The sequence below is a fragment of the Branchiostoma belcheri genome, unplaced genomic scaffold (genome assembly GCF_001625305.1).
Source record: "Branchiostoma belcheri isolate BF01 breed outbred unplaced genomic scaffold, Haploidv18h27 scaffold90, whole genome shotgun sequence".
NCBI lineage: Eukaryota > Metazoa > Chordata > Leptocardii > Amphioxiformes > Branchiostomatidae > Branchiostoma > Branchiostoma belcheri.
In genome coordinates this window covers 151,644-166,132 of record NW_017804576.1, presented here as the reverse complement: position 1 = coordinate 166,132, position 14,489 = coordinate 151,644, and the positions used below count along the sequence as shown (strand labels likewise).

Sequence of the window (14,489 nt, the reverse complement as noted above, 5' to 3'; positions counted from 1 at the left end):
TTTAACATTACTTTTAGTATCTAGTTCAAAAGTAAAAGAATGTTCATAGTTACCAGAGAGATACACAACAAAGCCATCATGAACCCACAGCATTGGCCTAAAAGAGTTGTGTTAATGTTCAGCTCTGAATGGAATGACAGTTGCCAAAAAGACCTTACAGTAAAATGACATACTTTTAGGTTAGCTCCCCAATCCTTTCTTGATTCTAAGCATTCCATAATGATATTTGTTTATAGTATTTCTGACTGTCAGCTAAGCTTAATAAGTAATCTATAGTGTCTAACTTTGAGTCGAGTTGAGTCGAATGGGATCCACACTTAGGCCACACCAATTTAATTTGTTGGTACTCGGATTCGCCTCTTCGTTTTTTTCTGATTTGCAAAAAAAAAAAATGTGATTCTGGTCCTGAATCAACTGAAAAATGCTCATATTTTGCCCCCAACAGTTGAGGAAAGTCCTTTTCTTGCTACTTGTTACAGTTTTCCCATCTATCATTGCAGTGGTTTGATTAAAAGTTCAAAATTCAATGTTTAAATTTTAACCCAGCCTTTTGTGTTGACTTCATGGCTCATTCCGTAGCATTTAAGCCTATAATGGGATGCCTAGACCTGTTTTTATTTTTATTTTTTTTCGCCCTGTCGCTTCATATTTTTCTGAAAAAATCCGAGAACCAACAAATTAAATTGGTGTGGCCTTAGGTACAGATATGCAAGAAACTTTAAATTGTCCTAATTATGCTATTCTTTTATCAACCGATTGTGTATAGTGGACAATGGCCTTGTACACAGCATTTTAAAATCAGATTGTCAGTTCAGAAACTCCTTTTTTTTAATGTATATAGATTGCTCTATATGTATGTGTAGTTGTCTGTCTGTCTTTTGTCTGTATGTCATGGATACGATCCCAAAATAAACAGATTCATTCATTCAATCATTCAACTATCATGCTACAAATGTACAAGACCAAAAAGAGGAAAAACAGTAATATCATGATGAAGAACGGGATCATAATTTGAAAATGTGTGGCAAACTTCCTGACCTTTTTTGGTGAACTCTGGGTCGACCTCGTACTTCTGTATGAGCGCCACGACTCTTTTTCTGTCGAAGAATGGAAACAGGATCTCATTCAGCCGCGGGTCTCTTTGTTGCTGCAGATGGAGAGAAACATAGGTGTTGTGAACCCACTGTATACCATTTGTCCATTACCACACAAGAATCCCCCCTTAGGGTATAGAATTTTCTTCTTACACAACCAGTCAGGTTCTCACCTGCTTACGTTTCGATGTCTATCAGACACCTTCCTCAGAGCTTCTGACTGGAGTTCTGCAACTCGCTGCTATTTAACGCCAAAGTAGGTGGCGCTTTTGCGGCGAGAATGCAATCCCAAACGTGGCTGAGCTTGTATTGCTGAGCTGAGAAACGTAAGCAGGTGAGAACCTTACTGGTTGTGTAAGAAGAAAATTCTATACCCTAAGTATCTTCCAACCTGATGAAATTATTTACGGAAGAATCCCCCCTATTTTAGAAGTAGAGCAGTCCTGTTGTAACCCCTCCCCCCCATCTGACAGTGGAATAGTCCAGCCCGGAATAGTCCAACCCATGAACCTCACTCTGGAGTTAGAGTCCTGGAGGAAACACAATAAACCTTGAAGCTCCACAAAAGTCCTGTGTGTTGACCTGTTCACTACAATCTAGCAGAAGAACCTGCAACATCTAGATCACTGTCGTCAGTGTCCGATAGCGTGTCATTTTGGCTGTCATTTGCATAGTCTGATGCCAAGTCTGAGTCTACGTCTGCCATGACAGTTCTGAGTATGAGCATTGCATAATTCAAAGTTCCCGGATGTAAACCGCAGAGGGTCCGCATGGGGAAAAACGATATTGGTATCGCGTTGCAAAACACGCGCTGCGCAAGTCACCCAAGCGAAATATGGTAAAAATTCGGCAAATTATGTATTCATTGAAACCCAATCTATGGGAAAATAGCACTTCTGGCTAGCCTTCAGAACTCCTTTAAACATGCACTGAGAAAGTTGACTCTGGTCATTATGAATTTTTGCCCGCTTCATTATTTTCTGAGAAAAAAACAGATTCTGCTGGTCTCTTTTTTGCTGTAGATGGAGAAAGTATTGAAGACCCATCTTTAACCTGCACTGAGAAAGTTGACTAAGGCCACACCAAATATCAATCAATTGGTTCTCAGCTTTGTCCACTTCATTTTTTTCTGATTTCTTGATTTGTAAAAACAAAATGTTCAATATTTTGACCCCAACAGTTGAAGAAAGTTTTAAAATTCATTGTTTGAATCATAAACCAACCTAGTGTGTTGACTTCATGACTCCTGTGGTAGCATTTGGGGATATAATAGGATGCCTTGGCCTGTTTTTTTGTCCTATCACTTCATATATATTTTCTTTAAAAAATCAGAGAACCGACAGATTGAATAGGTGTGAACTAACCCATGCATGTACATGTAATTAGATTACTCAGAACTGTAGTGTGCCTTAGGGGTTTCCGGTTCTGTGAAAAACACTCTGGAGCGACAGAAATTTATTACTTTCTTCCCTTCGAAATGTTGCCAAAATTGAAGAGCGGAAGCCACCCCACAGGGAGCGGTGGGAACCCAGTTAGTAACTTAGAAACGGGAAGCCTCATGAAACATTTCGTTATTTTCCTCACCATTTGACATCTCACAAAGCAACATGAGGTCATCGACAACGACTGTCTTGTGATTTTAATGACAGTCAAACCTGCCCAACAAGACCGCCCATGGGACTGTGATAAACTGGTCTTCTTGGACAGGTGGCCTTCTTGGACAAGTTGCTTCATGCTTGAGCTTATAGGAAAAACATTCAGGGACCGGGAAAGGGTAGTTGTTTTGGCCAGGTGGCCAGCCAGAAGAGGTTGGCACTTGGGCAGGTTTGACTGTTTTCTTGAAAACTGGATGAATGATGCCATGATAGTGAATTGCTTCATCAATGATGGTATTATTATTACATGAATACACCTCCCAATAATGAGACATACTGCACTCTATTTGAATTGCATTTACATGTATACAGTATATTTGTAAAACAGATAGCCCCATGCATGTTACAGTTTGTCCGTATCATTCAACCCTGAATGACTACAACTGCCTAATTAGGCTCATCTGCAGTACAAAAAGAAATCCTTGTCCAGTACTGGTGCAGCTCTTTGGAACGCTCTCCCATCTACATTGAAAACAGCAGCTTCCGTCGCCTTGTTTAAGCGTTTGTACAACCAGAATGTTCTCGCAACATAGTAACCGTTACTTTTGTTTTGTAACATTGATATGCAAATTTCCATTACCTTCTTTATCTATTTCATTTGTTATATTTTATTCACTTGTTTCATACAAGTCATTAGTTTACCGTATGATTTTGAAGCACTTTTACAAACATGTTATTTTGTAATTAAGTTATTTTGTACCTTTGTTTTCCTGTTTGTTACTTAAGTATATTTTGTAAATGTATGTCCGCAGGGAACATTGAAAAACGCCCTTGCGGTGACATGGGTCAAGAACGGATTGCACATTTCTTTGCATCAGTATTTTTTTATCTAAGGCCACACCAATTTAATTTCTTGGTTAACGGATTTTTCTAGAAAAATAATGGAGCGGGCAGGCGAAAAAAAAATAAAAATAAAAACAGGCCTAGGCATCCTATTATGGCCCCAAATGGTACGATAGGAGCCATGAAGTCAACACACCAGGCTGGTTCAAAATTTAAACAATGAATTTTGAACTTTTAATGATACCATTGCATTGAAAGATGGAATAACTGTAACAACTTGGATGAAAAGGTCTGTTTTCAACTGTTCAGGGCAAAATATGAGCATTTTGCAGTTGATTCTGGATTTTTATTTTTATTTGCAAATCTGAAAAAAATGAAGCGGCGAATCCGTTAACCAAGAAATTAAATTGGTGTGGCCTAATCAAACTCTACAAACCTCATTCAGGAAGTTGATTATCTGGTCAACTGATAGGTACTCCTTCCCTCCATTCCTGGAAAACAGAAAAAAAAACGTGTGACCTGCAAAGTGTGCCTAAAGGGCGTGACTATATATAAATACCAGAATGAGTAACTTCTATTGCTTTGTCAGTGATGAAAAGCAAAGTTCTTCATTGACAACCACTTGTTAAACAACAGTAACTGTTCTTGTTTAAAGTTTTGATGACCATCTGTCATCTTCATAAGGGCAATTATGACTGGTCCACTGTGCACTGAATCTAGGTGTGAACAGTGACTTCAACAAGATGTTTTTCCAAAGTGCTAAAACACAATACATTACGGGTTTTGTGCAAGCACAATGTGTTCTACCCAAGTAAATCTCCTATGTTACTTTTTGATTTGATTTGACTCTGTACCATTCCTTTTTGTACGATGATTTTTTTTTTCATCTTATAAGCCCATTTGGGCTTGTCACAAATGTCACAAGACAAAAGAATAATCATTAATTCGTTCATTCATTCATCATCCATCCATCCATCCATTAACACACACACCCACCCACCGATCCATTCATTCATTCATTCATTCTAAGAAGAAATGTGACCTACAGCTTGTGGAAGAGGTCATCGATGTCTGTCCTTGGGCAGATCTTCTTATACAGCTCAAAGAACTTCTCAAAGGTAAAGTCTGCAGGCTCAATCTCGTCGTTCTATATTGGTCAAGAAAGAGAAGAATGAGAATTTATATAGATATATACTAGTATGTCGGGGTAGACTGATCTGGTTGAAGCAGCGATTCTACTGGTAGACATCCAGATCAAAGTCAACAGAAACTCCGATCGCGATCTCTGCTAATAGGCAATTTTGTTGTGGGAAATAAGCTTACTTACTGTTATTTTTCATATGTTGTTTATTTATCCTTATTATTATTGTTGTTATTATTACTTTTCTTTGGAGGAGGACAAGAATAAGACCTAAGGCTTTTTTCCGCCTCCAGCACATCCATTCCATTTAGGTTAATTATTTTATATTCTGTTCCGTTTGATTATTATATTAACTTTCTGTATTGTTTTTGTTTTATACATATGTGCAAACGAAAAATAAACAAATAAATTCTAACAGCAGAGATCCCGACTGGAGTCTGCAAATTTTAAGATTTTTAAAAATTTTGATATCTTAAAAGATTTTAAGACAGTAAGAACTTCTCAACTTTAATTCATGTCACTTTAGATCTATGAATTAACTTGACATGTAGGATTTATAAATGGGAAACCATCCTAAAACATTAACAGCTTCCTGATTGGAGCCTCTGTCGACAAAGACTCAGATCAAAATCTCTATCAGTAGACTCGACCACATCAAAGTCTCTACCATGACATTGTATACATTATGCACAGGATATACATTGATAAAAAGAGCATACTCATTCAGGCTATTCTTATCTATCTTGCAGACATGTTCCTTCACTATTGTTAAGTTTTGAAAGCTACATGTAGTAGCTACTGGCAAGAGTAACTACATGTACATGTACATCCCTAAGAGCTATCAGAACTGATATAGCACAACCTGACAATGAAGTTAACAAAGGATGATGTTTTCAGTCAAGTCATTCTATGTTCTGAAAGCTAGTATCTACTTGCAAGAGTGACTACATGTACATCCCTCAGTGCTATCAGAACTGAAATAGCGCAACCTGACAATGAAGTTAACAAAGGATGACGTTTTCAGTCAAGTTATTCTATGTTCTGAAAGCTGGTATCTACTTGCAAGAGTAACTACATGTAGATCCCTCAGTGCTATCAGAACTGATATAGCGCAACGTTACCTGACAATGAAGTTAACAAAGGATGACGTTTTCAGTCAAGTTATTCTATGTTCTGAAAGCTGGTATCTACTTGCAAGAGTAACTACATGTACATCCCTCAGAGCTATCAGAACTGATATAGCGCAACCTGACAATGAAGTTAACAAAGGATGACGTTTTCAGTCAAGTTATTCTGTGTTCTGAAAGCTAGTATCTACTGGCAAGAGTAACTGCATCCCCAGAACTATCAGAACTTACAATGAGGTTAACAAAGGATGATACATATCCCCCCACACGGAATTATAGTAGCCAAGGCTCTTTTCTGGGATTCTTCGGACAGTCAGCCCATTTACACCCTCACACAATGCAGGGAAGGGATTACCAGCACTAAGCCTTCTGTGGCTGCTGATGTATGGTGTTCATGTAGACATGTACCTCCTCTACTCTCCCAGTGCGCGGTCCAAGGGTGACGAATTCGCGAGCAAATGCGTTCGGACAGGCGGATCCGGGAGTTTCCACTCGTATCGTTTAACATCCCTCTTGTGATTCGTGGGAAACAGAGTAAGTGGGACATTCCAGGCCCAGTGGATTAGGCCACAGCAAGTAAATTTTATGGATGACATCAGTGCGAGCATTGATTTTCACCTGATTTTGGAAAAAAACACAAGAAATTTTGTTGCCTTCTGACGTCATGACAGTGGTCAACATGCCGAAAATGGGCAAAGATGCCTGTAATGCCATGCCGGAAGGTGAATGGCAGATAGCTATGAAGAGAGGAGACAAGTAAAGGCTCTGATTTAATGTTTTGTTTCTTACTTTGATGCAGTGATATGTGATGCTGGCTGTGTATATGTGATGTTCCCACTGAATCAAAACCATATGTACAATGATTGAGTCAAAATAGGAACCTTGTTTTTTTTCAGCACGCCTTGTTTTTTTTTTTCGCCCGCTCGCATTAGATTTGGAGTCTGCGGAGGATGTCATCCATAAAATTTACTTGCTGTGGCCTTACTGGCTGTGAGTGGGAGGGCAGCAGCAGTGATGAAAAAAATCATTTTTCCCCAGGGCCTGTAATTTTATAGTTGTGGTTTTGGTGGTCATTTCTGTATCATGAACTTATCATTAACAAATAATTCACCGACTTTCTTTTTGCTGCTCCTGATGCCACAGTGAAGGTATAAGTTCAGCCAACATTTTTCTCAGATCTCAAACTTCTGCTATTGCAGTATCGAGCAATGGCACAAATCTCTTACACGCATCATCAGTCAGATACAGACTTTTCTCACATATCTATCAGAATACAGACTTTTCTCACTTAGCTACCAGCTAGAGTTAAAGCCTAAAAGTGCCAACTTGATTTACCGGTACATAGAAATGGCATAGTTGGAACTTTGGTAGCTCATACATGTATTTTGACCTCTATTGTATTTGACGTTGAACCAGCTAAGACTATGAGTTATGGACAGTAAATTTGTTTTGACATGTCGTATTTTATTTCTTTCCACTGAATGTTGCCCACTTTTGTCTCCTGAAACATGTCTTGTCCTGTATATGCTGGGCTCCCTCAAAAATCAGCTTTTACAAGCTGTAACATCCGTGTCCATAATGTCACCAGGGTCCATAATATTGCCACCTTGAGAAATAGTGTGCTTTAAGATATTTTTACTGCAACATACTTTTGGTATGCACTCCTTCACACATCAAATGTACATACCTAGGGTATGTTGCAGTAAAAATATCTGTAAGCACACTGTTTCTCAAGGTGGTGATATTATGGACCCTGGTGATATTATGGACACGGATGTTAGGTGCAACCCAGCCAGCTTGTGAAAAATAAATCAACAAATGAATAAATAAATAAATAAATAAAACACTTGAGGCCTGACCTTTCCATTTGGAAGTCCAAGGTCCTTCAGACTCTGAAAAACCATCTTCTCTGTTTTGCCAGAGGCAAATGTTCTGGTAATGCTGCAAGGAAAAGAGAAGTGCCCCATATTGTAGTACATAATGGGTCAATACCACATATTAAATTGGTCATACAGAAAATCCTATCTCTAGTATGCATATCTCTACTGTCAGCATGTGACTAAAACAGGGAGAAATGAAAAACATGACACTTAAGGCCACACCAATTTAATTTGTTGTTTGTCAGATTGTTTCAGAAAAAATATGAAGCGACAAGGCAAAATAAAAAAAGGCACCCCATGATGGCCAGAAATGTTACGATATGAGCCATAAAGTCAACATACCAGACTGGTTTATAATTGAAATAATAGATTTTGAACTTTTAATGAGATGAAGTTGCATTGTAACATTGAAAAACTTTAATAACTAGGAAGAAAAGGACTTTCTTCGACAGTTGGGGCCAAAATATGTCTTTCATTGAGCATTTTGGAGTTGATTCAGAACCTAAAATCTTTTTTTTTTGCAAGTAAAAAAAAAAATGGAGCGGGCGAATCTGAGAAACAACAAATTAAATTGGTGTGGCCTGACCAATAGATTCATGTTTTGCACAAGAAAACAGTACCTGTTACTCAAGCAACTCTAGAGATACATTTTGAAAACTTTTAGAGGATTCAAGTAGCATCCACTACTTTTTGTCAGTGACTGACTATTCATGCATTCAAAGTGCATCCCAATGATAACCTTCTTGACCCATCCTGACAACTAATAAAAACAGCGAAAGTTAAAGAGCCTTCCCCCGTCCAGTGACGCATAGGGCGGCGCCCATCTCCGTTCATTAGCCCTGGGCCACACACAGTAGTCACTACAGTAGGGGGCTAGTCCACTGGTAGTGGTGTGTGTTTAACTCCCATACTCTTTCCCAAATGCTGAGTAGAGTGTGTAGTATGTACCATTTTTAAAGTCTTTGGTATGACCCGGCCGGGGTTTGAACTCACGACCTCCCGGTTACAAAGCGAGCAATTGAGCTATTGCACCGGTATTGTTTCAAAACAAACTTTAAAAAGCATCACGCAACACTTTCTGAGTGCAATCAAGACTGGTTATCAAACTCTACTCTCCAGGCAGAGGGTTTTATTTGTGACACCCTGAAGCTTCATTGTACCGCAACCAACATCGTCTGCCAGATACCTCTGACCCAGTGTTGACGTCACACTTAAAAGAAGCCACATGACAAGCCTCACTGGGTCAGTCTACTGAGTAAGACCAGAGTGACTGGTCGAAAGCTCTAGGTGAGAGAACTTTTTTGTGTTGGACCAAAAGTTTTAACTTTAAACATGATTTTTTTTGTGTTTTCAGCAATTTTTTTGTTGTTGGTATTTTTGACATGAGTTTTTTTGGTGTTTTTGTTGTCACCTTTTTCTTTGTACTGGAATCTTTTTTTTGCCAGCCATGCAAATGGTGGCATATTGGATACAGCCTGACTGATATGATACTGTCTTGTATGTAGCCACCAAAAGATCTGCTTGAAGAATAATCAAATTCTGCTTTTACCTTAGGCCATGTTGATTTGATTATATGGATGACATCCGCGCGCGCATGAATTTTCGGCCGTTTCCAAAAAAAAAGTTTTCAACCATACTGTAAATCGTGCAAAACAGTTGCTAAATGAGCAAAAGTATACCATAAGTTGCAAGGAAAACATTTAGAAACGATAGCAATGTCGTAGAATGCCAAAATCAAAGGAAAAAAGACAGAAATGTAAAGAAATGAATTCGAAGAGTAGATTATTCACCATAACATATTCTGTGCCATTTGTTCAACCTTCATGACCACGTAGATTTCATAGTGAAAGAAATTTTTTTTTGCAAAACCTTTTTTTTTATTCGCACACGCGCATCAGTTTTGGGGTTCCCAGTGGATGTCATCCATATAATCAAATCAACATGGCCTTATGAGGGCAAACACTTCAAACGTTTGGGACTCTACCTTGGAAAATTTTATTTTATGCTAAAAAAAAGAATGAAGGGTTTGAAGGATTTTGATGTTTAACGAGACATAATAATGTAGGAGGAGTCTCACCTTCTGACTGGAATTTTGCCACTGGGACTGACTTGGAGTGACAGCCTCATCCAGCTAAGACAGAAGAACAATATGATTGTTTTAAATTTACAGGCTTACATATACTTTTTTCTGTACTTCTGCACTGGTGCATGCAACATTGAACACTGAAACCTGCACCAGACAACTGTTACCTGCATCACTAAGAAATTAGAAAGTATGGATCATACTAAAGACTGTTCAGAAACCATTACCATTACTTCTTTTATACCGACATAGGTGATAACAATCACTGAGGCAAATAAATATCCACCTACCAGTAATATCCACATAAAAAACTATAATATAATTAAGTAAACCCAGTACATGGACCAGTGCAGGCAGATATCAGAAATACCTGCACAGCTCCAATTTTACCTGCACTAACCTGCATATACCCAGTACATTGACCAGTGCAGGTTAGGTGCAGGTAGACATCAGAAATACCTGCACAGCTCCAATTTTACCTGCACTAACCTGCATATACCCAGTACATGGACCAGTGCAGGTTAGGTGCAGGTAGACATTAGAAATACCTGCACAGCTCCAATTTTACCTGCACTAACTTGCATGATTATGCATGTATTTCGAGCCCCGTACAATCATGTAGAAGTCATTAAAATAACCTCCTTGTATCTGTCTGTGGCTCATGGCTGGCTCCATGCTGGTGACAATTATAGTCTCATCATGCAGCTGCTTCATTCTGATACCCTTTATCGAAAGGTAGCTCCAAAATAGAACAGTTACCAGCTTGTAGCTTGGCTTCTCTTTTGTTCATGATTTGTTAAAAGTAAAGTTCAACTTATAATTACATCACTGACATGTGCACTATTCAACCGGTCACAGAAAAAACATTTTAGAATTTTGATCTGTATATTATATTAGGCAACCAGAATAATTGAAGTCAGGCTCTAACAGACAAATTGTTGGTTGCTGCTCTTTTTACAGAAATAATTAGACACAGTACCCAACGAAAAATCATCAGTGATAGAAATACTTTTTTTCAGTGTGCTGCAATATAGCAGAATGACAAAATTTTGTTCTGCAATTCAGAAATAGTTTCTGCAAATACACACTTAAAAGTCCGGACAGAAACCCATGGCATATACAAAACTGCAAACATTTTACATGCAAAGTTACTTGTACATGTAGATGTATACTATAATAGACTGAGTCAGTAGTAAACACAAAAGCTCTTAAACACCATTGAGTGTGCAAAATTGCAGGTAGCTTAATTTTTCCTCTGCAATATTGAAATGTCTCTGCAAAATGCTGACTGCAGATGGGTATTTCTAACACTGACCATCGTACATAACCAACATAGTCTCTATTTTAAGACATAACAAATAAATGTCAGTCACAGATACTCACTGTTTTTGAAACTGTGTCATGGGACACACATTGTTTGCCTTGTAGTTATGAAGAAGGCCACGTATTCCTTCCTTCCACGTCTGAAAAAAATGTTTCATTATCCATGATCCACAGAATTAAATCCAACACAATGTGCAAACTAAGGCCACACCAATTTAATTTCTTGGTTCTCGGATTCGCCTCTACATTTTTTTCTGATTTGCAAAAAAAAAAAAAAAAGATTCTGGTTCTGAATCAACTCAAAAATGCTCATATTTTGCCCCCAACAGTTGAGAAAATTCCTTTTCTTCCTAGTTGTTACAGTTTTCCCATCTATAATTGCAGTGGTTTGATTAAAAGTTCAAAATTCAACGTTTAAATTTTAACCCAGCCTTTTGTGTTGACTTCATGGCTCATTTTGTAGCATTTAAGCCTATAATAGGATGCCTAGACCTGTTTTTATTTTTATTTTTTTTCGCCCTGTCGCTTCATATTTTTTCTGAAAAAATCCGAGAACCAACAACTTAAATTGGTGTGGCCTAAGTTGATACAGCAGGATGGGTGGACAAACATGACACTTTAGGGCTCGAATTTCATTTTTGGGAATACATGTGTAGGTGCACAAATGCACCCAACGTAAAAAAAAATTCAGTGCAAAAAAATTTTTTTGGGTGCAGCATATGAAATTGAATATTAGTACAATGTCAGCAAAAACTAATATTATTAATTAATATGTTTCATTTCATTTCAAAAGAAAGGATTCATAACGATGATTCATTATTTTTATGACACTTAGATGTTAAGAATATGCTGTATACTACTATACATTTAATAACAACTTTATATACGTAAACCTATGAGAATATTTGGGTGCACTGGTGCACCCACAGAAAAAAAATTGGGTGCACAGCTGCAAATTTGGGTGCACTAAGGTGCACATGCACCCAGTATTTCCAGCCCTGCACTTAGTAACTTATACAAAGTTAACATAATTCTTTATCAATACAGCAGTGAAACATGAAACCAATATATCAAGAGTTCCAATATAATAAGATACCAGCACCTGATCATGTTCATACCCTGAAGGCTCTCATAGCAATATTACATTTGCCCTGAAGGCCTAAATCTCTTTCTCTTTTAGGGTTTGAGTTGTTGCAACCTTGATAAGGCCACACCAAGTAAATTTTATGGATGACGTCCTCGCGCGCATTGATTTTGGCCTGTTCCTAGAAAAAAAAAAGAAATTCCGCTTCCTGTAACTATGACCAAAGAGTCACGACAGTGCCGCAAATCGTCAGATTGACGTGAAACCCGTAACGCGAGAACAGGGCAGGACGACAACTACTGTTACACCTGATTTATTGCTGTTTTGATGATGAATAAAAGACTTCTTGCTTGTCACACTGTGTCACCTCATTCAATTTGTGTCCTAACATTTGTCGTCTCTTAGTATATTTCTAAATCTAGGCATCTTGTTTTTTAGGGCCCTTTTTTTTTCGCCCTCTTGCATTAGATTTAGGGTCTCCAAAGGACGTCATCCATACAATTTACTTGGTGTGGCCTAATATAAATCTTGGGTGTATGAGCTTTAACATATTTTTTTTGGGGGGGGGGTCTAAAAGGGTTTGATGGTTGGTGCTAAAACTTGAAGTGCATACGACACCAAAATACAACATTTTCTTATCATCTGCAACACAAATATTGTAACTCAATGAAGATTTTCATACAGTCTTTTGATAGTATTGAACACCAAACCATAAAGAAATCATACTTCCATGCAGCTCAGGCCAGCTCTTGAAAGCCTTAGCCCTAAAACTTTGAAATTTTTTTTTGGGGTTTCAGCTGTTGTATAGTCTTGATAATATAAAGCTTTAACATCTTTTTTCTTTGGGTCAGTATGGGTAAAATTTTGATCCTGAAACTTAAAGTGCATACAACACAAAAATGCATACTCTTCCCTGCAACGAAAGTTGTGTAACTCAATGACAATTTCTATACACTCTTTTGATAGTACTGAACACTGAACCAAAAAGAATTCACAGCTTACAGTTCAGGCCAGCTCTTAATTCCTGATGTCAGATAATTAAATTAAATGTTAGCTATTCCAGTGGTAACGTCATAATAAACATGGCAGCTGATTCGAAACCTTGCAAGAATGAAGAGCTGGCCAGAGCTGGAAGTATGTCTCGAACATCAAGCGATAAAGAGACAATCAAAAGGGTGTACGTGTATGTGTTATGTCAATCTTTTTTATGTTCACTGAGTCACACTATCTTTGCTACAGATGATAAGAAAATATTATGGTGTCATATGCACTTGAAGGCTTTCACCATTCCAGTGAAAGGAATGCATAAAATCAGCCATGCTACTTCTTTACCATGGTTGCATCTGCAGCCACCATATAGTTTTACATGAGTATGGGGTATATATGTAGTGTAAATCTTCATTTTTGTTGCAGATGATAAGAAAATGTTGTATTTTGGTCATTGTAAGCAACAATCCCAGACGTGAGTGTGATCCTTACCATTGCAGTTTTCGCATCTGCAACCACCATGTACATGATGTTTTGGTTGGGTGTGGAGTTTATATATTTGTAATTATGTAGTGTAAGTCTTAAATTTCTATTGCAGAATGATGATATGTTGTATTTTGGTGTTGTATGCACAATTCCAGTGAGATCCTTACCATGGCAGTTTTTGCATCTGCAGCCACCATGTACATGATGTTTAGGTTGAGTATAGAGTATATACATTAATTTTGTAATTATGTAGTGTAAATCTTAAATTTCTATTGCAGAATGATGATATGCTGTATTTGGGTGTTGTATGCACAATTCCAGTGTGATCCTTACCATGGCAGTTTTTGCATCTGCAGCCACCATGTACATGATGTTTAGGTTGAGTATAGAGTATATACATTTGTAATTATGTGGTGTAAATCTTCATTTCTATTGCAGAATGATGATATGTTGTATTTTGGTGTTGTATGCACAATTCCAGTGTGATCCTTACCATGGCAGTTTTTGCATCTGCAGCCACCATGTATATGATGTTTAGGTTGAGTATAGAGTATATACATTAATTTTGTAATTATGTAGTGTAAGTCTTCATTTCTATTGCAGAATAATGATAATAATAATTATGTTGTATTTTGGTGTTGTAAGCAACAATCCCAGTGTGATCCTTACCATGGCAGTTTTCGCATCTGCAGCCACCATGTACATGATGTTTAGGTTGGGTAAGGAGTATATACATTTGTAATTATGTAGTGTAAATCTTAAATTTCTATTGCAGATGATAAGAAAATGTTGTATTTTGGTGTTGTAAGCACCATCCCAGTGTGATCCTTACCATTGCAGTTTTCC

General features: G+C 37.8%; 1 protein-coding gene across 1 annotated transcript in view; it reads right to left on the bottom strand.

Annotated features, from left to right (window-relative positions):
* LOC109487915 (1-phosphatidylinositol 4,5-bisphosphate phosphodiesterase beta-4-like) overlaps positions 1-13,854 on the bottom strand; it is a 47,135-nt gene extending 33,281 nt beyond the window's left edge. Inside the window, exons 1-7 of the mRNA XM_019792017.1 lie at positions 13,811-13,854; positions 11,147-11,226; positions 9,758-9,811; positions 7,660-7,741; positions 4,579-4,679; positions 3,969-4,023; positions 1,039-1,147 (exon numbers count right to left, since the gene is read on the bottom strand). Of these exons, the coding sequence (XP_019647576.1) occupies positions 1,039-1,147; positions 3,969-4,023; positions 4,579-4,679; positions 7,660-7,741; positions 9,758-9,811; positions 11,147-11,226; positions 13,811-13,846 (517 nt within the window). The 5' untranslated portion in view covers positions 13,847-13,854. The remainder of the gene's footprint in view (positions 1-1,038; positions 1,148-3,968; positions 4,024-4,578; positions 4,680-7,659; positions 7,742-9,757; positions 9,812-11,146; positions 11,227-13,810) is intronic.
* Positions 13,855-14,489: the final 635 nt, after the last annotated feature.